Below are 25,409 nucleotides of genomic sequence, written 5' to 3'. Positions count from 1 at the left end.
TTTTACCATCTGCACTATTAGAGCCGACGACTGTACTTTATCTGTTGTAATTTTGACTAGCTCAATAAGAAATATAAGGTGCCAGTGCAGTGTAATATTACAATATACAGTGAAGTAAAGTGCAACAGAATGTTAATATATTGTAAGTAAGATACTACACAGATATTACAGAATAAACTTTAATTCCGTAAAATTTTCCCTCAAATGAAACATGGTTAAACACGGTTGTTTCCCCCGTCTTTTTTACACCTAAATGTTCTTTAATACTTTAACATTTTATTAGAGTTTTCTTTTAAGTATGCGCATCGTTTTAATGCACGCACGACGCGAAAACAACTAACGTCATCACGCAATGCAGATTACAAGCGCATGCGCGGTAAACACATATGTGACGTACATACGTGACGTACATATGTGACGTACATACATGACGTACGTACGTGACGTCACCGCGCTACAGTCTGCAGCGAAGTGTGTCTCTCATGGCACAAGCGCAACTGGCTCTTAAAGGGAGGGAGACTCTGATTGGTTTATTGCACGTTACGCCCAAAAAACACCCATTACTCATTAAGAGAATAGGGACAAATTAGCGTCGTTAAAATAGCAAAACTGGGTTTGGACACGCTCTGAGTGCACCTGCGCCGTGCGCTTCACACTTTGAGTTTAGGGGCCCTATTTTAACGATCTAAAAGCAAAGTGTAAAGCGCACGGCATAGGCATTATGGGTAATGAAAGGTTCATATTTTGTTTTTGGGAGACGCAACAACAGGTTGACATGCATGCAAGGTAAAAAAAAAAAAAAACATCTTCATTGTCTTATAATATGCATTTATTTTTACCTTATTTGCTCAACGACTCCCAAACGATTCGCTCAAGGATTCCTTTGCATGACGCTTATCTGCGGTGATTGATCTTATTTTCATTTCATCTTGCCTGTAATGTCTGATAAAGCAGTGTTTGTGAGCAGTGGCGGCTCCAGACAATTTTGATTGGGGGGGCAATGGGGGGTCCTGGTCATTTCAAGGGGGGTCTCATCAAAACCAACAAAAAATATAGTGGACACGGCTAATAACTGCATATTACTGCTACTAAACAACAAAAACAACACAGCATATCAACTACTTTGTTTTTAATTAATTAAATTGCAGTTTGCAAACAATATGCTCAAACTTTAAAGGGTTGGTTCACCCAAAAATTTAAATTATGTCATTAATGACTCACCCTCATGTCGTTCCAAACCCGTGAGATCTCCGTTCATCTTCGGGACACAGTTTAAGATATTTTAGATTTAGTCCGAGAGCTCTCAGTCCCTCCATTGAAGCTGTGTACGGTCTACTGTTCAAGTCCAGAAAGGTAAGAAAAACATCTTCAAAGTAATCCATGTCAGTTAGAATTTTTGGAAGCATGGTCCAAAAATAGCAAAAACTACGACTTTATTCATCATTGTCTTCTCTTACTGTTGTGTGAGATTTCAAAACACAACAGTTCAATGATATCTGGTTCGCAAACGAATCATTCAATACAACCGGATCTTCTTGAACCAGTTCACCAAATCGAACTGAATCATTTGAAACGGTTTGCATCTCCAATAAGCATTAATCCACAAATGACTTAAGCGGTTAACTTTTGTAATGTGGCTGACACTCCCTCTGAACAGGGCCGTGGGGAGACCTTTGGAGGGGAAGTATAAAAGGGGCACATGGAACAAAGCTTTAAATGGCGCTGTTCAAAATATCAATACAGCAATATATTGTGATGCATTCCTTGCTGATTCGCATATCGATATGGATGATTATGTATTGATACAGCAGCAAATACTTTGATTCAATTTTGAAAAAGAAAAAATAGAGAAGACAATTTTAAGTTTAAAATAATAATAGCTCTGGGATTAGAAACTGAAATTTCTTAATTTGTCCCAACCTGATGGCTTTTTCTTCTCTGTTCTACAGAATCATTTAGAGCAGCAGTTATAGTAAAAACTATAGAAAACACTTGTGCCTCTACATTTTCCTCTTTCTCACCAGCCTCTGTCTCCTGGCTTGCTGTTACCTGCTCTCTTTATGTCACATGTGCCTCTACATTTCCCTCTTTTTCTTCCTCTTTCTCCATCTCCTCATTTGATCTATTACTTTCCACTTTCTGTCCATCTAGGAACAAGGCTCAATTTACTATTTCAGCATTAATCTATTATTTTAACCATCACTACTACTCTTGCACCTAATCAATAAGTCCACCTTAAATATCGATACAAAACATTAAAAAACTGATACACTGGAATATAGTGATTAATATTATTATTACTGTTGTAGTTGTCTAAAATTTAACACCTTTGCAATGTAAACAAATGACAGGCTACATTTGTTATTCATATACTTCACACTGCACTTTGATGTCAGGTATGTTATGCATTTTTTATTGACATTGATATTTTTTTCCAGAGAGATATTATTGAGTTTACAGGCTAAAGTGGTCTTGCTGTTGGAAACACTGTTGCTATTGTAGAAAAAAAATATTTGCGTCACATTTAAAATATAATTATATTTTCATTCATTTCTGAATTGTTTTTATTTTTATAATGATAATTCAGAGAATGAGAAAATCTGAATAAGCCTTACCAGTGTTGTGATAATTATTTTTAAGGCACTCTACGTGTAAAAAAATAAATAAGTACTGTAATATAATAAAAGTTTAGTCAAATAACATAAAAAAAGACCAGACCCCTCAATGCCTGTGAAACATTTCTCCCTCACGCCGCCTTCACACTGGCAGTTGAAATCAGCTCCGTAATACGCAATACTCCCCCAGTGGACGTCGTACTACACTGCTGAAAAGCATCGGAAAGCTTCGGAAGCGAGTAGAACAAAAATGGTGGAGAGATTAGAACGATTGATATTGTCTGTATCTGAATGTGCAGTACTCTATGATCTCTCTGATGAGGGTTATAGAGACATCAATCGGAAGGCTGCTGTGTGGAGGAAAGTTGCCCAGGACGTTGACATGTCAGGTCATCTAAATGTGATATAGTGGTATATAGGGCTGCAACAACCCTGCACTCGAGTGAGAGAGACCGGGTGTGTCCGAGAGCGGGGGCCACAATATTTAATTATTCATTTTAAACTGCACTTATAATGTTAGAAAATCATGAAAATAAAAAAATGACATGACAGCTTATCGTTATAAAATCATTATTTATTTTATTAAAAGTTACGAATTCAGGTTTGTTTATCAGTACCATAGCAACGCCAACTTCCGCTGGAATAGGGCTTGGGCGTCGTGACGTCATTACTTGGCGTGGCCGCCTCATTGATGGCCTTCTTTACTGCTCCTCGGACTACTGCGCAGTGTATTGTGGGGTGTAATAGCGCAACAGATAATCACCATGGGTAAAATGAGAATGGATTAACTTTCCACCACTTTCCTGCTTGAAGGCGCGACCACGGAGACCATAACATCTGAATATTAATTTATATAGCTTAAGTCAACATTGAAAATAAGGGAAATTTCTCGGGTTACTCATCCAAAATACAGGAAATTTCAACATTCATTTTTTGTTGCTATCCCTCTGCTGACAGCAAAAATTCGTACTACAAAACTGCTGCATTAACTAACGTTAAGCGATTTGTGAAGCTAGGTCTAACGTGACTTTAGTTAGAGATTGGCGTGAAATCGTGCTCTCACAACAACCACGCTATCTTAAAAAGCCCAACATCACGCTAAGGTTGCTTTCAAGTAAGCAAAACGATGCTTTGAAAACATCTGTTTCGCTGGAAGGGCAAGGAGTAGCAACAGGACAACAACACAGAGACTTGACAGGTCCGATCGAAGGGCTAACGGGATATTTTACAGGAAAATACTAAAACGGGAAGACTGCGGGAAAAGAGCTCAAATACGTGAGAACCCCAGAAAAAACGGCAGGGTTGACAGCTACTAACTACACTTTTGAAACACATTGTTAAAAGTCCATGTGTGAATGGTTGTTAGCACTAACGGTTACTAAACTAGCAGCAAGGTAGAGCGCATCTTACCGGATTTCTGTGTACTGTTTTGCCGCTGTTTCGGTTCTATGATTTGCAGCTCCTGAACCCATCCATTTGTGAACTGTACATGAGACTTCAATGACTTGTAGCTTCGGAACTATTCTGAAGTGTAGGCGCTCACAAAACAAACAAGGTAGCCGAAGATATCTGTAATGCAAAAGTGCGGCAGCAAGTCGTCGGTATTCCACTCTTTGTTGGGAATTTCATATGGATCCAAACCGTTAATAGTGCAGATTTTGTCCACATACCGGTCCCTGGCATCCCTATTTAGCGTATCCCTATAAATCCCACAACCTTTTCGCGATTTTAACATCTTTTTTCTTTCTCCCAACTCTGCTCTTCTCGTTCAACTTACTCTATGTTTACATTCGCGAGGCCAGCAACATGGCAGCTACGTCCCAGAATGCAACTCGGCGCCCAAGCCCTATTGTCGGCTAGGAACCGTCTGTAGCCGTTTCGCAAGTGTTCAATTTTTGGAACTCATCCGGATGACCAACAGACACGATTTTTTTCGCACCGCACTCGTTCGGACCCGATTCGTAGCCATTCGCATGCGGTCTGCGAATCTCCATAGGAAATGAATGACTTCGGACGTTTCGTAGCCGTATTAGAGCTGATTTCAACTGCCAGTGTGAAGGCGGCGTCAAACAGCACGCTAGAGTTACTTCTACACTACAGGCTACACACAGCAATATAAACAACATATCTGCATGTTCTCACACCACATTGTTCTTGTAAAATAATGATAAGTAAATAAACATCAAAATCACTTTGCTGAGAATGAAACACAACTTACCAGCTGCCACGGTGTTGAAAATATCCTTTAGCAATTAAAAAATGTGCGTACGGCGTGAAGAATCGTCCCGCTCGGATAAGGTCGTCGTCGTCAGGTGAAAGGTCATCATGTAGGTCATTTTATTTACGGCTAAATTATTATTAATAAATTGTAGTAATATTATGATTGGGAGTGGGCAGGCATTCACAAAAGGGTATGTTATTACAAAAAAAATTCGAGGAAATTTTGCTTTGACAAAAGGGCACTTAAGGGGCAAAGGATCAGGTGCTCAAGTGAACCGGTTCTTTTGGGCAGTTCGATCAAATAAACCAGTTGAAAAAAAAACTGTTCACCAGTTCTTTTGCGCTCGAAGTAATGTCATTCGCGATGACTGCCCTTCATTCAAGCCTTCGGTTTACCCGCGCTTATTACAGTACATTAGCACAGAATCAGTTCAGAATCAATCATCAAAAGAATCAGTTCGGTTCAGACGCTCTGTGTGTCATTCTGCTTCAAACTGAATCACAAATGCGCAGTATAATCAGCTCCTCGGTTCTCGAATCGGACGCGCCTGACAGAAGCGGTTCTCAGTTCAGTGTGCGAATAAATATCGAAGTAATTATTATTTATTATTGTTCTGCGTAGTGTGAAGAGAAACTTTTTTAATCTTTATCCCGGATTTATATATTTCTAATCAGGAAGAGGGTGGGGGGTTAAATGGGGGGTCAGTCGAAAATTTTTTGCAGGGTCTTGAGACCCCCCAAGACCCCCCGTGGCGCCGCCGGTGTTTGTGAGCACAGTGTTGCTTTGTTTACAGACGTTACCGGGGAAACCGCTGTTTTTATGCTCCAAAAGTGGCATCTAGTGGCAAACAGTGAATTTTCATTTTCCATTCAGACCAAAGTGAAAAGACCAACAAGTGGATGGGAAATATGCTAATGTTTCATGTCGACTTCAACATGAAAATGGCTTGGGATTTGTTTTAAAAATGACTCGTTTCAATGATTCAGAGTCGACTCTTTTTTTGAGAGACAATAACTTTATACACGGTGCACTTTCAGATTTTAATCTTTGCAGGATGTTTTCTATCACTTAGAGCTTTGTTCTATTATGTAAAATCCATAATAGGGCCATAATTAATGTAGGTGTTTTCATGAAAATACATAGGCTTCACTTTTCTGCTTATAATCCTCCAAAAATGGGCTCCATTTACTTTCATTGTAACTGTTTCTCATCTTTTAAGAGACGAGGCTTGAAATTATTTTGTGTAATCAGCATTATGTCTCAAATGCTGTAAAATGAGCATAACTTCCATTTGTAAAATAAAAGCAATTATTTTTATGAAGGCCAAAACCATCCATTGTGAACAGACAGTATGTGAGCAGAAAAAGAAAAGAAGAAGAAAAAGCTAAAAAGTCATGGATATCTATAATGATCTTATGCATGAAATTAATATCTCAGTCACTTACTTGACTAGTGAAGAGAAATATCCTCAAGTGAACAGTGCGGGTCACTCTTACAAGCTCTGTTCAAATTCCAAAAAGAAACAAGGATATGATTGGAAACCAGTTACAACTGTAATGTTAAAAATGTTGAGCTCCAGAAAATCAATGCTGAGGTGGCTGTGACGGAATTTTGACAGTTACAGATTCTAATAGAACTATTACAATGCGCAAAGAACCTTTAAAGAGCCATCTTTTTTAGAGTGTACTGTACCCAAAATATCCCTTTAATTAATTGTTTTTAACTCAACTACAGTGCTATACTGACCAATCAGCATCCAGGATTGAGTGTTTTAGAACTGAAAAAAATACCTTTATTTATTTTTATAAACATAAGACTTATAACTGCAAAGTTTTGAAATGTTTTTGAGGTTCTGTCAGCCGTTTTACTCACTGACCTAACAGCACATTGTTTAACTTTAGGAGAGTTTCTTGTTGTTAAAGTGACTATAAACCCTGCTTGACTCACTTTAAGCACCTTGGAGCTTTCAATGTTAAGCAGCTGGAATAAAATTCACTCAGAGAGATCATGACTCTGCCTCAGGCTGACAGAGAAGCCATTAGTGTCAGAGTTAAATTGGATAAACCTGAGACGAAATACAGCCTTTTACAACACAATACGCTATAGATTCATCAAGGCCATCTGATACTCATGCACGTGGCACATAAAGAAACTGATCACTGAGGATTGAGTAATGTTATAACACACTACAAAAGTTACCACAGAGTGAAATAAATCGCAAAAATTAAATGCAAAAAAAATTCTACCCAAATTATTGCTTACTGTCAGTGTTTTTGTAAAGCGATGGGGGAGGGCAGACTTTAACCTCAGTGAATATTTCTCAGGGTAGGTTTATTTCTGTAAACATATCTCAAAGTCTTGGCTACACAACAGCTATTGAACATTTCCACTCTTAATGCCCACAGTTCATTAAACACAAGGTTGTCACAAGGGGAACCTACCTATTATAAGCTATTAAAAAGCCTATAATCGTCTTTAAAATTATAGGCTTTACTCAGTGAAATACAAACAGTTACAAAATCAGGAAACAGGACAAATTATGAAAACATTGTTATGGCCATCACATTATAATTAATTGTATAAAACGGATAAAATAACAGAAACACGTGACAATCTGTCCCAAGTGAGAAAAATACCCTTAAAACACATTTTTTCGGTGGTTTTATTGTCTTCAATAATTGTTACCCAGCAACGTCAAAAAACTTCTTTCTAATTACAATTATAATTGAAATTTATTCACTGAACATCAGACTACTTTTATTTTATATTATGTCTTTCAGTTTCCCGATGCTGTTAACATGGGCTTCATATCATATGATGGAAATGTAATGTCACACTTTTAGTGCTAAAGAAAAGAAATCTACGAGCGTTTAGGATTTCCCCTCAATTTACCTGGACAAACAGCGTCATCTTATGGACAGAGACACCACAGCAAAATTAACTACGATTTAAATGTTCATTTTCAGGAATTTGCATATATATATATATATTTTTTTTTTTTTTTGGGTTGAGCAAAAATAGATGCTCATGATCATTAAGCGTAGACCTTACGAGCATTAGTAGAAGTATCCTAAATAAATATGTTCTAGTGTAGTTTAATGAGATGCACTTAAATTGGAAGGATTACGGTCAATATTGAGGTTTTTCTCCTTATTTTCAACTAAATAATGTGCGCGGCTTCCGGTGCACATTCGCTTCCAGTTGTTTTAAATCTACAAAAACAAATAAAATAAAAATAAAATAGCATCACAAACATATGTTAAATTATTTAACAGCGACAGTTCATATGGCTTTTTTTAATTTACAGATTAAAATGAATTTTTTTCACTTAAAAAAAATTATTTGAATAAAGTCAATTCATATTTATCTTCGATTACAAGTTACTCTCCACACATACTTTAATTCAAATTACGAACGATAACACCCACATAACTACATTTCCCAAGATCCCATCGCACCCCAAAGTATCGCGATATTATCTTAAATAATTGGCGTTTTATCGCGAGATTCCTCTTGCTGTCTAGTACAGCACTAAAAACTGTCAGTGAGGTTAGAGGGAGGTAAGAATTTCTGAAATCGGCGACTGCCGTTCAAACAGCGCTGTGAATGTTCAAACCTGTGCTTTTGTGTAATACAAACGCAACGTGTGACGCTGAGGGGGAAAACGGCAGCGTCCTCGTCCAGACTGCACAGGCCAGCAGTCTCTGAACCAGATCAAACAGAGCTGTAACACAGCGAGCAAATGGCGTTGAAAAGAATCCAGAAGGTGAGTCTGTGTGCATTGTGTGAATCTCATAACCTCAAGGCATCTCTCGATGTCCTCTTCCTCTTCTCTAATGCTGTTGTGAATGTGAAGCAGTCGCACTTTTCTCATTTGGTCCCCATCTGGCCAAGACAAAGACGGACGGCCCGATGGTGGATGCATCAGTCGACAGACGCACTGATCATTACAGATTCACTGCGCGCGTACTAACGCGTGGTTTGGGGAGGACAGGTACTGTGGTGACTGATTTGTTGTATGTAAGTGTGTCGGCGCTGGAAACATTGTTAAAATGAATCTTTTCTGTTGTGTGTCATCATGAATGAGAGAAGCGCCGCTGGTGCGCATGGGCGATGGCGACCACTGCTCTCCAGCTGCCAAATACTGAACCCCAAAGTCAGTGTGTCCATATAAGGCTTGGTAAATAGTGCAGAAGGACACCGGAGGGTATTTTTAACAGATTTGCCACCCTGCCCGAATAACCAACGACTTTAATCACAGAAAAAGAAAAAAACACTTTGAGTCTGTCTGTTGCTTTCATTGATTTCATGAGAGTTTTATTATAAAGGAGGCAGATTCCGTCATTATTGTCTCGCCCTCATGGTGTTGTTCTAAATGAGGAGAAATTGGAAAAATCTGACTTTTTTTTGAATAGTCGTCTCCAAAAAATATTGTCCCTTTAAAAAAACTATTAAAATTTGGATTATTATTATTATTATTAATGTCAAAACACTTACTAACAAGCCTCACACAACAACAACCTCAAAAACAATAGAGGACAAAATATGAAAAAAATAATACAAGATAAAAAAAGATAAAATAAATGAATAAATAAATCAAAGAACAAACAAATAGCATAAACCAGAGGGGGGAAATTATACAAGGTTAAACATCTAAAGCAATTTTTGACTTTAGAATGACTTTTTGTTTTTTATGCCCATCAAAGATCAAACTTAAGAGTTATAGTCAACCAGAAAAATGTACAGGACTGGGTTCTTACCCAAAAATGCTTACCCAAAAATTAACAATATATTGAATACAAAAGTTAGAGTTTTGATAGATATTCTAACATTTGTTTTATCTGAGAGATAAGTAAATAGCTCATTCCAAAATTATTCATCAATTATTCATCATTCACATTCACAAAAAAGATGTACAATGGTCTCTTCTATATCACAGAAAGTACAGGTTTTTTTCAATATTTTGCTTATACTTATTGAGTACTATATTACAAGTGTGGCATCTATGTAATATTTTAAATGTGCCTTCTTTAATACCCTATTGAATTGTGTGCTATATCCCAGGGTCTTCTGGAGTCCATAGCTTCGTGTAAGGAAAAGGCCAAAGTTTAAAGGGATAGTCCAACCAAAAATGAAAAGTGCTATCATTTGCTCACTCTCTTGTCGTTTTAATCCTGTGTTACTTCAGAAGACTCTGAATATACAGCTTAATGGAGATCTCAAGTAGTCGCGTTTAGTGCAATATAAAAAAATATTTGAGTTTTAATATCGATGTTGTACGATTTGATAGCCATAATAAACATGACAATCAATAATTTATCTCAGATCTCAAAAATAACAGGAATGTTCAAACTGGGAACAGTCTTCTCTTTAAGATCTGAGAAGCCCTGTGAAACAATGCGTAAGATCTATTCACTAAATATTAAATGCACATTTTTAGACATTATATTAAAACGCATACAGACCCATGAACAGGGATAGAAATGAGACATTTAACATGTGCTGAATGCGATGTTTCATCAACAAAGGGGTCAAGAAAGAGTGTCAACAATAGACTGTAAAGGCTCCGCCCCCTTAAAAAACAGCACAGATGTAGCACAGTATGCAGTGTGTTGTTGTGATGATCCTGCCAGAGGTCATTTTATAAGGATCAGTATTGTGCAATGATCATGGTTACGAAATCAGAAATTCATGCCTGTTTATGTGTATTTAAGTATGTAAAGGCAGTATAATAAAGTATAATGTAAAAGCAGGTGTCAATACAGACTACATGTTGATTGATGTATTGGACTCCAACACTGAAGAAAAGGATAATTATTTTTTTGAGACTTTTTTAATTTATTTTTTTACATACAGTAAACATTGATTTTATTAAAGCTGTAGTCTTTTCTGGGGAGGATAAGACAATACACTGTATTGCAGGTTTATGGCATAATGATATATTTTTTTAATAATTGTCCCTAAATTCAGCGTATAGTTTGAGGGTCTGTTCCTTATTAATTTCTTGCACTGAAGTCATTTAATGATGTAATGTTGCTCTGTTGTTGTGTACAGTGTTACATATGTACCGCTCCATTAAAGCCATTTATGTTTTGTTTTTTTAAGTGTGCTGAGAGTTAAAGTTATTGAAAGTGCTGTCGATGAACAGCTGACCGCTCCGTGTCTATCTTTAGAGAGGTGTTTCAGCCGCTCAAGAGGTGAAATAGAGGGGTGACATGGCCATGAGGATGAGATATGAGATATTTCAGATGAATGATTCAGAACGGTTACAGAAATACACCTGATGCCAGATAGCAAACTCAGTAGAGAAGCTGGTCCGAGACACTGTAAATAATGTCCAGTGTTTGTATAACAAACAAGAAGTGGAGATTAATTTCCTTAATTCAGATTAACATTGTAGCAACAGTTATGTTATTGTTGAAAGAATGCTTTAAGATAGAAACTGGGTCAAAACCAGCATTGAGCATTAATAAAAAAACATATGGATAAATCTCATAAAAAATATCAAAAACATATTTAGCTCCAATTTTACCCCCACATTTAAAGGAAATAAATGAATGCAGTTTAAAATGTAATGTATATCCAATACTGTTCAAAAGTTCAGTTAGTGTTTTAATCATTTTTATGCATCAGTTCATTCAGCAAGGATGCAATAAATCGAAGATATTTATAATGTTATAATTTATTATATTTTAAATAAATACTTTGGAGCATTCTGGTCATCAAAGAAATGTAAAAAAAATAATAATAATAATAACCGTTTGCACCTAAATGTAAATGTATTATTATTACATATTAATAAGAAGAAAATAATAGGCTGCTAATATGTTTCTTGAGCAAGAAATCATCATATCAGAATGATTTCTGAAGGATCATGTGACACTGAAGACTGGAGTAATGATGCTGAAAATTCAGCTTTACCATCTCAGGAATAAATTACATAAAAATATATGATAAAAATGCTGTCTTTTGATCAATAAATGCAGTCTTGGTGAGCATTGAGGCTCATTTCAAAAGCATAAAAAATACATCTGGTTAGTTGAACTACCTTAAATTGCTGATTTAAATTACTAGCACAATATTTTTGTCTTTTATGCAGAATGTAATTTTTTTTTCTTCTGGTAGTGTTAGTGAAATTCACATGGATGCACTTATATGTCTATATTTCAGATATTTCTGTACACCCTGATATTTTCAGTCATACTCTGTTTACACACCCATATTTTATTCTCAGACCTGTTTGTTAGGTGCTATGAGGTGACTGCCCCAGCGTTGGTTGAGCTGGCAGTGCTCCAGAAATAATCTCATTATTGAAACAAACCTCAGAGCCAAAGCATTAGGAGTATGCGTTGGCAGCCACGTTACACTAACATGAGCCAAATTCTGTTTTTAGAAAGCATTTTGAGTAAATAAAGTATCCTGGTGCTGAAAACATTCTGATCCGACCAAGAATCCTTTCTTGTCTTGTCAGTTTTCTCTGAAGTTCAGGTTTCCTGCACCAGAAGTGCTGTTTTACATGACGTGGCCCTTTTGTTTCCCTCAGGAACTGACAGACCTTCAGAGAGATCCCCCAGCCCAATGTTCAGCAGGTCCGGTCGGAGAGGACTGTGAGTATTTGATGAGTTACTATTGAGTTACTATTTTGTCAGATTACCGTTTAAATATAAAGATATTCACATGTATTCAATCTAATAGAGATCCCATTTAGGTCGTCCAACAATAACTACCATTCTCAGCATACATTGGATCAGTTGTTGCTCTTGCATTGATTTTATATAATGAATCATGTTTTTCAGTGTTTCACTGGCAGGCAACAATAATGGGGCCGGTAAGTAGCCATTTTTCTGCCTAATTCTTTTCAAATTATAGGCTTCCCACACTCATGAAATATCAGGGAATTTTGATTTCCAGTTCTGGGGGGTGGGTGGGGGGGATCAGTACACTTAAGATCAATAAAATTAATAGACTTAAAATTAATAGAATCTTAAAATGTTTTGGGAAAATCATTGAAATTCATTGATCTAAATGTGTAGTAATCCTGAAATTAGTTAAAGGGACAGTTCACCCAAAATTCTAAATCACCCCATGATTTACTCACCCTCTAGCCATCATAGATGTATATGACCTTCATCTTTCAGACAGATACAATTAAGCTGTTAAAATGAAATAAATTACCCGACTCTTCCAAGCTTAATAATGGCAGTGAATGGGTGCCAAATTTGTAAAGCCCCAAAAAAGTGCATCCATCCATCATAAAAAGTGCTCCTCACAGCGCCGGAGGATTAAAAAAGACCTTCTGAAGTGAATCCATGCATTTGTGTAAAAAAAAAAAAAGTCGATTGCACGAGTGGTGTTCCAGCAGATGGAACTTTATTATCCCCCCAGAGCTGTGTGGAGTACTTTTTTATGATGGATGGATGCAATTTTTTGGCCTTCAGAATTTCTACGCCCATTTACTGCCATTATAAAGCTTTTTTTCTGCATTCGTCTGAAAGAAGAAAGTCACATACACATAGGATGGCTTGAGGGTGAGTAAATCATGGTAATTTTCATTTTTGGGTGAACTGTCCCTTTAAGAAAAGTTTTTAAAGTATTTAAAAGGGACATTTAATACCTTTGTAGCATTTTATTTTCTTCTAGAAGTCCACTTACAATGCTGATGAATGTTTGCTTGTACCACAAACAGTTAAAGTTTAGAGAAATAATCAGGTTAGTGTTTAACAGCTATATGCAAATATCCTTTGTTCTGATTGGCTGATCTCCATGTCCAAGTGCAGTTCATAAGATTGTACATTTAAAAAAAGTCGTTTAAACTAACAGAATATAACATTTTTTAATTAATTTGTCCTTGTCATATATAAATATTGTGATGTGTTAAAATATCGCCTGCTTTGTGACAGTTGCAGTACATGCATATATAAGCAAAGCTGTGTTCTTGGTTTTTAGAATGACAGTCCATATCAAGGAGGGGTTTTCTTCCTTACAATTCATTTCCCAACAGACTACCCCTTTAAACCACCAAAGGTTAGTTGCTTTGTGAGATTCATTGTGGTTGGAGTCATTAGTCAAATGCAAATGAATGTAATGGTTTGTAATTCTATAATCAGTACACTTTGCGTTGATTGACAGGTCGCATTCACAACAAAAATCTACCACCCCAATATTAACAGTAACGGCAGTATTTGTCTGGACATCCTCCGATCTCAGTGGTCACCTGCACTTACTGTATCCAAAGGTAGGATTCAGCAACATCTCAATGCATCATGCAAGCACTTTGAAAATAAAATGTAAAAAATCTGCAGTACCTCATTGCTGTATATGTACAGTACACTACCATTCAAACGTTTGGGGTTGGTAAGTTTTTTTTTTTGGTTTGTTTTTAAAGAAATTAATGCCTTTATTCAGCAAGGATGGATTAAATTGATCACAAATGACAGGAAAGACATTACAATGATACAAAATATTTCTATTTTAATTAAATGCTGTTCTTTTAAAAAAATATTAAGCACTGCAACCGTTCTCCACATTTATAATTATCAGAAATGTTTCTTGAGCATCAAATCAGCATATTAGAATGATTTCTGAAGGATCATGTGACACTGAAGACTGGAATAATGATGCTGACAATTCTAATAAACTACATTTTCAAATATAATCAAATAGAAAACAGTTATTTTGAATTGTACTAATATTGCACAATATTACGGTCTTGCATACCATTGGTACAGGTTAAAAGTCATGATTGTAATCGGCCAGTAAAACCTACAGTACAAGTTCTCCTGATCAGGAAAACTGAAAGATGATTGTTATAATTTAGGTATTATGATGTTCTCATGTGGCTTGAAACTGTTTGTTTTGAGTACTGTAGAGCACTGAGCCCAGTGTGTCTGATTGTGTTGTCAGACTGGAGTGATTAAGCAGTGACCTAGTTTGGATCACTCCACGGGAAGCTGTTTTGGTATTATGTCTTTTTAATGTGTTCCCTCTCTGTTTTAGTCCTGTTGTCCATCTGCTCCCTGTTGTGTGACCCGAACCCAGATGACCCGCTGGTACCTGAGATCGCACATACATATAAAGCAGACAGAGAAAAGTGAGTGACAATTATGTGCATATTTAATTTTTTTTTTTTTTTAATTATTATTGTTCATGTGTTCATTTTTCTTGTTTCCATCAAATGCCTATTTTTGGAAAATCCAATTAATTGAATACAAATGAAAAGTACTTGTAATTGCTTGTTGTGCTTCTGCTTTTAATTGATGGACGTCACATGACAAGTGTACAAAAAACGCTTTATGTATCAGAACAAAAGACTCAGAACTGTTACACTCTGATTGAATGAGCGACATTCAGAGTTGTTGTAAAATTGCCAATACATGCACACGTCAGACTGTTAAATACTGTATTAATCTGCCAGATTAGTTGCCACATTGCGACCTGAACTTCTCTCCATATTGCACCCATTAATAAAAAGCTCTTCCTTGTCTTGGCTTGTTTGGGATGTCTTAGTCTCGTGTAGTCAAATTTTTGACTGATGCCTTTAGTTTCTTAAAAATTCGCCATTTGTAAACTGATGTTTATTGTCCTTTTTTTTTTACATTTCAATAATGTATATCAGAAATGTATACAAAACGAATCGTAATCTAATCGGGACATTTGAATCGATACCCATCCCTAATGACGATATATTGAGGTCTTATGAAGTGAAACAATCAGTCGGTGCAAGAAACTGTTCATTAATTACAACGTTATTAACTGTGATCCAGAGCCTCAAACAAACTAGTTATGTTATTAGTTAATTAATGTAATCACTCAATGGCATAACATATACACAATTATATTATTAAAGTACCCAATAATGATGTGAAACATGAATGTTCTACCTGTATAAAGTGAATAAACTAGCCTTAACTAGAAGTCGAACTGTTTCTTCAGTTCAGTGACTGTTGAAGGAAGTGGAGCGCTGAATGAGTAATGAGCAAAAACCAGCATCATAGGATCATATACGCCGCTATCTTGGCTCATTTCGAGTCAGAGTGACTGTCAGGCGTCCGAAAGTGAGTTTTGATTGAGTAACTTGTAGATCTGTGCTGGTCGAGAACTGCAAACTGTTTTAGATGGTTCAGTCCTTTATGATTGACCCAATAAACAGTGTCACTTTATGTAAAACATTCTTGCCCACTGTTAAATAAAACAGAAATGTGGCTTGAATTACATCATAATAGTGTATACTTTTTATGCTTGTAGGTACAACAGACTAGCGAGAGAATGGACGCAAAAGTACGCCATGTGAGAGTGCCTGCGACTAAAACACTACAGAATCAAACGGACAGAGAAACGTGTTTTTACTTTGAGCAAGAGGAGTCAAAAGAAGTGAATGTTGATGGGAGGGGACGTCTTAAAACCAGTCCCTTGGAAGGGAAGCAGAAGGCGGAGGTTTGGAGGTGAGAGCCACTGGTACATGTGCCGTTCTCCCAGATCCGCCACCACAACGGCTTAGCCTGGAAAACTCCAGGAAAACTGTAAAACCGGACAAACCTCGGGAACCACAACCCAGGAAGTTAGACTTGTACTACAGTTAGTTCTGTTATTACTGACTTAGTGATTTTCTCAGTGTTGCTTTCTCACTCTTGCCATCACTGAATGAGGAAACGTCGGGCTGATGTTGGAATTGCGGCGATACAGGATTGATCATGTCTGAGCCATCGCACCATCCCGTCGGAGTCCCTGTGGAAACCATAGTTGTGTGTGGACTCATACACGTGACATTTTTAACAGATTGTGGTAGAATGTAAAAAATTGGATGTCAGAAAGACCTTACTGTAGTCTCCAACTTCCTGCCGTTTCAGTGTTATCCCATAAAACACTATGAATGTGATTAGGAAGAGGTTGTGTCCTAATGAGATAATGGGATTTGATTTTTGAACAAATGGAGGTCATAAATAGTCAAGTGAGTCTATATCTTTGTGCTATAAAAAACAGAAAAAACATAACACCAGGTCCTAACCAGACGCGATGCAAAGAGATTCCATATACCCTCATTCACTGTTCCCTAGCTTACTTCACTAACGTAGTCCACTTACATGAGTGAATGAAAACAAGTGTGTAAACTTGGACACTGAGTACACCAAAAGAGCTGCAGGAATTCATTTAGCTCAACCCTCACATGTTTTTTAGCACGTGAGTGTACATTGGTTGTACACTAGATATGAGTGCACTCGATAATGTCCACTTCGGTCACCACTACAAATGTCAGCTTCCTCAAATAGTGACCTTTTAAGGGTATGGGGTGAATTTGTCTGTCCACAACGGGCGCAACAAGACACAAAATGCAACAAAAGCGATCACAATTCACAGCCAGTCAGAAGAGTATGTGGGCGGAGCGTTCTCAGAGAGCTTACTGCTCTCTCGCTATGAAATGGATAAATATGTAATTTCATCACATTTAACATATATACTCAGTGACTGATACAATTTTGTTGTGAAATACACACAGAGTTCACAGTTTGATATTTCTTGTTTATTTCAAGGTGTAAATTATCCATTGTTTCTTTCATTATGACTTTAAATTCATACAAAAATGAAACGCAAATGAAACTTTTAATATTGTACAAAACGCATACATGCCTGAGATAAGTCTAATCGTTGTCAGCCATGAGGTAGCAGACATTGAAAAAGAAATGTGTTTTTAAAATTAAAATCACCCTTCACTCGTCTATTGCTGTTGATTAGGACAAAAGCAAAATGGAAAAGCAAATCTTTTATCTTGTGGCGTGTTGCATTGCGTCTCATTAGGACACAGTTATTTTTTTTATTTGGTTATAATCATATCTCCTTTTGACATATTGTTTATTAAACCTTGAGTGTTGATTTCAGAATTAAGCTGGCCGTTCGCACAGGACATGCTCTTATTTTCTATTTGTGCAGTATTTTTAATGTTGCTATATGTAAACGTTAGATGGATATCTTTTTTCAAACACTATTTTGTTCATTGTTTGATGCGCAGTGGAATGGTGTCGATTTTTAAAAGAATGGACCAATCAGATGAATCTGGGGGCACGTTAACCATATTTACTGTACATATGGACGAACAAATGTATATGGAAAGCTCTGTCAACCTGTTTTTAATGCAAAAATGTGTCTTGTGCGAATGGCCACTAAATTTTATTGACCTCAGCCGCATGTGCATGATATGGCAGATGTGTAAGTATTTGTTTTGATGAGTATTGTGAAGTTGCTTTAGGAATCAAATATACTTGTCTTAAAAATTCACCCAATTTGCTTGCAGAACAAAAAAAGAGGGAGCAAAAATGCTGAACAGTGGGACTTTGTGAAAAAAAAAGAAAAAGAAATGCCACCATTTCTGCCAAATGTGATTATGCCCCTTTCAGATTTGCAGGCAATGGGCACGTCATAGCGTATGAATGCAATATTTTTTGGCTATGTAGTATTTCTCTCTTCTACAAATCTGTCTGCAAAAGTGTAATCCTCAATAATCTTAAGATACTCTTGTTCCTGTAGTCACTAATATTACTAACTTTTGAAAGAGTAGATGGTACGTTTGATGTATGACCAGCACAGGTGTTGGATTTACTTTTACTGTAAATTATGTTTTGTAAACACACTCATTAACTCATGGCTGCCTATTTAGAGGTGGATGATCAAGATGTTTACACAGAGCAGAATGAAAAAAATATCTTCACTTGTCTGAACTGGAGCTCGGTGGGGTTGGGAAGCCTTTCCATTGGGAAAGAAACCGTGAACATCTCACTCTCACCTCCTGGTGCTGCTCTTCACAAGCTCATGGCTCAAGACTCCCTGAAAAGGGCTAAATATTGCCACAATTATATTAAGCATCATATATGTGTTCTGTCACCAAGAGAACTGACATTGGTGTCAGGTATAGCTTTGGATGATCCAAACTTTTTGAAACTGCAGTATAGTTTACAACAAAAGGTGAATTCTGAAATAATTTACTCATTTTTCCAAACAGAATGGATGACTTTCCACTGAGAAACACAAAAAGAGAAATTTTGAAGTATGTTCACACTGCTGTTTTCGTACATTTACGTTTAGTAATTTAGCATTCAGTTAGACAAGCTGAGAGGTGAGCAGCTACCTTTTGGATCATCAGGATGGAATGAGAGGTAGAGTTGAGTGTCATCCGCACAGCAGTGATATGAAAAGCCATGTTTCTGTATGACAAACCCAAGGGATGCCATGTAAACAGAGAATAGAAGTGGTCCAAGAACAGAGCCCTGAGGCGCCCCATTCTTCATATGTTGCCCCTTAGATAACTCACCTCTCAAAGATACCTACAATGAAAGCAGATGGGGACCATGAACTTTCAAGCTCCAAATCAAAAGTTTGTTATTTGTTTCCAACTAAAATTGTAGTAGTTATTTATTGGAAATTTTTGCAATTGATACTTGACCACTGTAGTCACCATTTCTCTTTAAATGTATGGAAAAGAGCAGTATGAACAAACTTCAAAATTTCTCCTTTTGTGTTTTATGGAAAAAGGTCATCAGTTGGATTTGGAAAACATGATGATGTGTAAATGATGATAGATTTTTCTTTTTAATTGAAGTGAATGTAAAATTTTATGTGGACTTTTAACTTTGATTCAAAGACCAATGGTATCGTCTTTGCATCATTCGATTTTTCACTACTAAATGTGGCTCACTGGTTTTGCATCTGGAAGTAGAATGTTACATTTAAGTTATTTATTTATTTTCTATTTATTTGTCGTCTTCCAGTCATCAGCTTAAATGCAGTCAGCCTGAAATTACGAGTTGCTTCTCTCTGATGCTTCATCTGAAGCACCCGGTCGAGTTGCAACCCTTTTTGAAATTGTGCTAAGGCAGTATAGCATGCTTTGCACTCTGGTAGTCCACAAACCTTTTTCCGCAGCTATTTGCAAGATATCAGGGATCTTTTTTCCATTCTCTCACCTCCCTCAAGACCTTCAATAAAATCTTAGCCTTAACCATCAATGTATAAGCAACTGTACTGTTTACTTTATTTTCACTGATGATTGGTACTGTACTACTTTGTGTATCATGTACACACGTACACAGAGCCATAATGACCTCTCCTTGCTAACTGTTTGTGTTAGAAAACCCTGTCATCTAACCAGCTCTCTCCTCAGACTCGGTACAGCTGAGACTAACATCCAAGGTGTCAACTTTAGTGAATAAATCTCCTTTTGTTTAATAAATTCTTTTGGATTTATTGTAAAGACAACACCACAGACTTTTATGAAACTCAAAATGTTACGGTTGATCTAATGCACTATCAGACAGAATTATACATTTATTAAATATATAAATTACAGGTCACATTTTACCCCAAGATCAATATTACAATAATTATATTATTTTGAATAACAAAAAATGATGCCTGTTCTGAAACATTTATTATATATTAAATCAAGTTTGTAATTCATCTATGGATGTGTGATATGTATATAGGTGCATCTCAATAAATTAGAATGTCGCGGAAAAGTTCATTTTAGTAATTAAACTCAAATTTGAAACTTGATACATTCAATTCACACTGTCTGAAGTAGTTAAGTCTTTGGTTCTTTTAATTGTGATGTTTTTTTGCCTACATTTAACAAAAAAACACCAATTCACTATCTCAATTCAATTGACTGTCTATTTATGTGCATATGGCAGAAATTTTCAGAAAAATTAATTAAAGACGTAGTCAAACAGACATGAACACTATTAACAGCAATTATTATATACACAATCATGGGCAGGGGCGATTCTAGGGTCAGAGCTTTAGGGGTGCTGAGCACCCAATGAGCCCCAATGCCTCCACCCACCCTCTTTTCACACGAAAACAAAAAATATGTCTATTGAAAAATAACTTTATAATTTTAACATTGATTCAACTAACTCCAAAAAATTTTCTTTTTTTGAGACCTTTTCAAAACAACAGCTTAATTGTGAGAGTTCACACAGACAGCCCCCTGTAACAAACACAAAACCTTCTTCACTCAGCTGGTTTTCCTGACCGTTAACTCCATGTGCCTCCTTTTGTATCAACAGTCATCAGATTGGTTACATTAGATTCAACTTTATTGTCATTGAACAAAGTAACAGGTACGACAACAAAATGTAATTCATCTTCTGTAAATTATTTACAAATGGCCATCTCTAACATATCTGGATGCACGCCTGTCTGAACTTTCATAAACCAATATGTCATCAATAAATAATAATAAAAAACAAGCTTCATATCAAGAGTCATTTTAAATGTCTTTATTATTATTATTATTATTATTATTGGGCTTAGAAACTTTTTTTAAATGACAAATTCCTTTCACAAGAGAAACTTGTGAGTTTGAAATAAATAAATAAAAAATAAAAGCAGGGGACCATTGACTAGATAAGTAATTTGATACAACAGCAGCGGGTTTGCATTATCTGTTACTTTAACTGAACTCTTTTCAGCAGAAAAAAAAAACAAGACAGAGGTCATTATGGACTGTCCCTACTCTCTCACATGAATCTGTCTTTTTTCTTTTAAAGAATTGTCGTATGTCCATTGCTCACTGCCAGGCCACATACACACACACACACACACACACACACAGAGAGAGAGAGTAATGCTAGGAGTTCAGGAGTTAAGCCTGGTTCAGGTTAAATCCTGTGTGTGATGAATGAATAAATACAGCAAAAGAAAAACATGAAACTTTATTTTATTGTCTAGTTTGATAGTCAGCCACAACTGAAAAATAACAGATATAAATCTAGGAATTAATAACAATTCTTTTAAAAAGCCACAGTGAGTGTTTTCAGTGATACGTCGTTTGTTTTCACTCAAAACGCCAGCGCTTCATGTTTCCATGACGACTGACGAGAAAAGACGCACGTGACGTCATGTTTACATGACTCCCGAGTATTAAATTAACGATAAACTTTAACAACAGAGACACACGTACGCACTACACAGGTACGCAGTTTATTTGTCGCGCTTCTGTTTTTGTTTCACGCTCTAGCAGTTAATAAACAGAACTGCATGCGTCTTGCGGAAGAACATTGTAACCGGCGTTAATTCTCTCCGTTTATGACTATGGACGAGTCACCCAGGTCCTGTGCTACTCCACAGCGGCGGGGACCCGCCGGACTAAAATAGTCCGAAAATAAACACTTATTATAGATGTACCATAGATTATAGATGTATAGAACCACCATGGTGATTCAGGATACTGACTCCAGTATTCACCGATATGGTTTCGGAACTTAGTTGCATCACAACCGATCACAACACTACATCACGGGTTCTCACTCTGTGTGTGTTTCGCGCTGGATGACGGTCGTGCTGAGCGGTGCAGGTACAGAGGAGAAGTAGAAGAAGAGAAGAGGATGACACCATTTGCTATGCGGGGATGTTTTCATTTTCCTCATTAACACCCACAAACTACGGAGTATGTTTTGGACATTATTTGACCGTGTAAAAGACGAACAAAACTTTTAGAATAACAACATTTCTCACTCCAAGTTTTAGGGGTGCTGAGCTCCTTTTTAGGGGTGCTTCAGCACCCCTAAAAAGGGGCTAGCCTCACCCATGATCATGGGTAAGACTGCTGATCTGACAGTTGTCCAGAAGACAATCATTGACACCCTTCACAAGAAGTGTAAGCCACAGACATTCATTGCCAAAGAAGCTGGCTGTTCACAGAGTGCTGTATCCAAGCATGTTAACAGAAAGTTGCGTGGAAGGAAAAAGTGTGAAAGAAAAAGATGCACAACCAACCGAGAGAACCGCAGCCTTATGAGGATTGTCAAACAAAATCAATTCAAGAATTTGAGTGAACATCACAAGGAATGGACTGAGGCTGGGGTCAAGGCATCAAGAGCCACTCACAGATGTGTCAATGAATTTGCTGAACCACAGACATCTTCAGAGGTGTCTTACCTGTGCTTAGGAGAAGTAGAACTGGATTGTTGCCCAGTGGTCCAAAGTCCTCTTTTCAGATGAGAGCAAGTTTCATTTGGAAACCAAGATCCTAGAGTCTGGACGAAGAGTGGAGAAGCTTACAGCCCAAGTTGCTTGAAGTCCAGTGTTAAGTTTCCAAGTCTGTGATGATTTGGGATGCAATGTCATCTGCTGGTGTGGATCCATTGTGTTTTTTGAAAACCAAAGTCTCTGCACCCATTTACCAAGAAATCTCGGAGCACTTCATGCTTCCTTCTGCTGAGCAGCTTTTTGAAGATGCTGATTTCATTTTTCAGCAGGATTTGGCTCCTGCCCACACTGCCAAAAGTGTTTAAATTGTTATTTTACAGTTTGGGATGCTACTACAGACATTCAGTCTCATTTCATTGAATATATATATATATATATATATATATATATATATATATATATATATATATATATTACATTTAGTCATTTAGCAGATGCTTTTATCTAAAGCTACTTACAAATGAGGACAATGGAAGCAATCAAAAAACACCAAAAGAGCAATGATATACAAGTGATGTAACAAGTCTCAGTTAGCTTAAACACAGTACACGTAGCAAGGGCTTTTAAATAATATAATAAAGAAAAAGAAAACAGAATAGAAAAAGATTAGAGCAAGTTAATGTTAGAGGTCTTTTTTATTTTTTTATAAGTGTATAATAAATTAAAAGAAAAAAGAATACAAAAAGATTAGAAAGGTAGTTAGAATATATATATATAAGATAAGATATAAGATATATACAAGACTAAGGGGTAGTAACCTGAAATGGTTTTCACTTTACAGGTGTGCCCTGTCAGGTTTAATAAGTGTGATTTCTTGCCTTATAAATGGGGTTGGGACCATCAGTTGTGTTGTACAGAAGTCAGGTGGATACACAGCTGATAGTCCTACTGAATAGACTGTTAGAATTTGTATTATGGCAAGAAAAAAGCAACTAAGTACAGGAAAACGAGTGGACATCATTACTTTAAGAAATGAAGGTCAGTCAGTCCGAAAAATTGGGAAAACTTTGAAAGTGTCCCCAAGTGCAGTCACAAAAACCATCAAGCGCTACAAAGAAACTGGCTCACATGCGGACCGCCCCAGGAAAGGAAGACCAAGAGTCACCTCTGCTGCGGAGGATAAGTTCATCCGAGTCACCAGCCTCAGAAATCGCAGGTTAACAGCAGCTCAGATTACACTGTAAAAAATCCAACTTACACTTTGTATTACAAACTCAGTTTTTAAAGTTAACTCAACAATATAACATTAAAAAAGTTGAGATAACACAGAAACGTAAGTTGAATAGAATTTTAGATCAAATTGTTACACCAAATTAATATTTCAAGTTCGAACAACTAACAACTTTAAGTTTGTTATTAGTATTGCCCACAAAGGCCGATGAGCATGCGCAGTTCGATCGCTTTTTTATTAACAACGCCATTTTAATTTCTCCTGTTTCATTTTCGAGTTTCCTTAAGCAGCGTCTGTTTATTCCCTCATTGTGATCGCTCTGGTAAGTGTAGTTCTATGAGTATCAATTCACGATTTGATTTAAATGAAGTTTATTCACAATATGCGCTTTTGTACAACATAGGTGGCTGCAAGTTAGTCAGTTAAGTTTTCCCGCCTGGCCTTATTGTTGCCTCAGGTCAGACGTCGCCTATTTTTTTCTGCCTGACAGTGTAAATTAATCTCTCCGTTAGGTGCTGTTCTCTATATAATATTTACCATAAGAGTTGAAATATGTTTGTTCAAAATATGTGCTTGTGTACGCCGTTTTAGAGTTGCCTCAGGCGGCGCCCAGTTAACGTTGGTCCGTCATTGTTATCACTCCGGTAAGCGGTGGTTCTTTGTGTATCAATTTAAGCCATGATTTAAATGAACTTTATTCACAATATGCACGTTTTTACATCGGTGTAGGTGGCGGCAAGTTAGTCATTTCATTTTCCTGCTTCGTCTTCGAGTTGCCTGAGAAGGGTCAGACGAGCGCGAGGTTTTTTTTTTTCTCGACCGTGCAATCGCTCTGGCAGGTGAGAATAATTAACAATAAGGTCTGAATGGTATTTGTTCACTATGTGCTTCTGTACAGCTGCTTGGGTGGCTCCAAACTGGTCAGTTCAACCTCTCCTGCTTCGTCTTCGAGAAGCCTTTAAGTCATTCGGTGGCTTTTTTTCCCGACAGTATCATGACTTGGGTAAGCACTGTTTTATATATATAAAGTAAAGGGATTTAATTATTGTTAAGGATAGAGTTTTCTTTATTTGTTTATAATATGTTCATTTTGTACAGTTGTGTGGGTGCCTTTGAGTTTTGAATAAGATTAAGTTATAAGTGTATTAATAAAAAGTTAAAACAAATGTAACCGTATAAGATTGCTTGTTTTCGTCTCAAAGATGTATTTTCTTCTTTTAACTTATTTTAAATTTATGTGCTTATGTTTGCTAGGCGTGCTATAAATCTGTATGTTTTAAAAATGCAAATAACTTGAGAGCTACTTTAAAGGGTTAGTTCACCCAGATAGCAAAATTATGTAATTAATAACTTACCTTCATGTTGTTTCAAACCTGTAAGACCTCCATTTATGAAAAACATCATCAAAGTAGTCCATGTGACA

At 36.7% G+C, this 25,409-nt stretch overlaps 1 protein-coding gene across 1 annotated transcript; it reads left to right on the top strand.

Annotated features, from left to right (window-relative positions):
• Positions 1 to 8,329: 8,329 nt before the first annotated feature.
• LOC132115411 (ubiquitin-conjugating enzyme E2 D4) lies at positions 8,330 to 20,053 on the top strand. The gene is made up of 8 exons (XM_059523876.1): positions 8,330 to 8,602; positions 12,380 to 12,443; positions 12,633 to 12,664; positions 13,783 to 13,860; positions 13,966 to 14,071; positions 14,833 to 14,926; positions 16,081 to 17,193; positions 17,228 to 20,053. Exons 1-7 carry the CDS (start codon positions 8,579 to 8,581, stop codon positions 16,124 to 16,126), a joined length of 444 nt encoding a protein of 147 aa, XP_059379859.1. The 5' UTR covers positions 8,330 to 8,578; the 3' UTR covers positions 16,127 to 17,193; positions 17,228 to 20,053.
• Positions 20,054 to 25,409: the final 5,356 nt, after the last annotated feature.

This window comes from Carassius carassius, chromosome 34, assembly GCF_963082965.1.
Source record: "Carassius carassius chromosome 34, fCarCar2.1, whole genome shotgun sequence".
NCBI classification, from domain to species: Eukaryota; Metazoa; Chordata; class Actinopteri; order Cypriniformes; family Cyprinidae; genus Carassius; species Carassius carassius.
The sequence above is the reverse complement of the archived record's forward strand: the minus strand, read 5'-3'. Positions and strand labels throughout refer to the sequence as shown.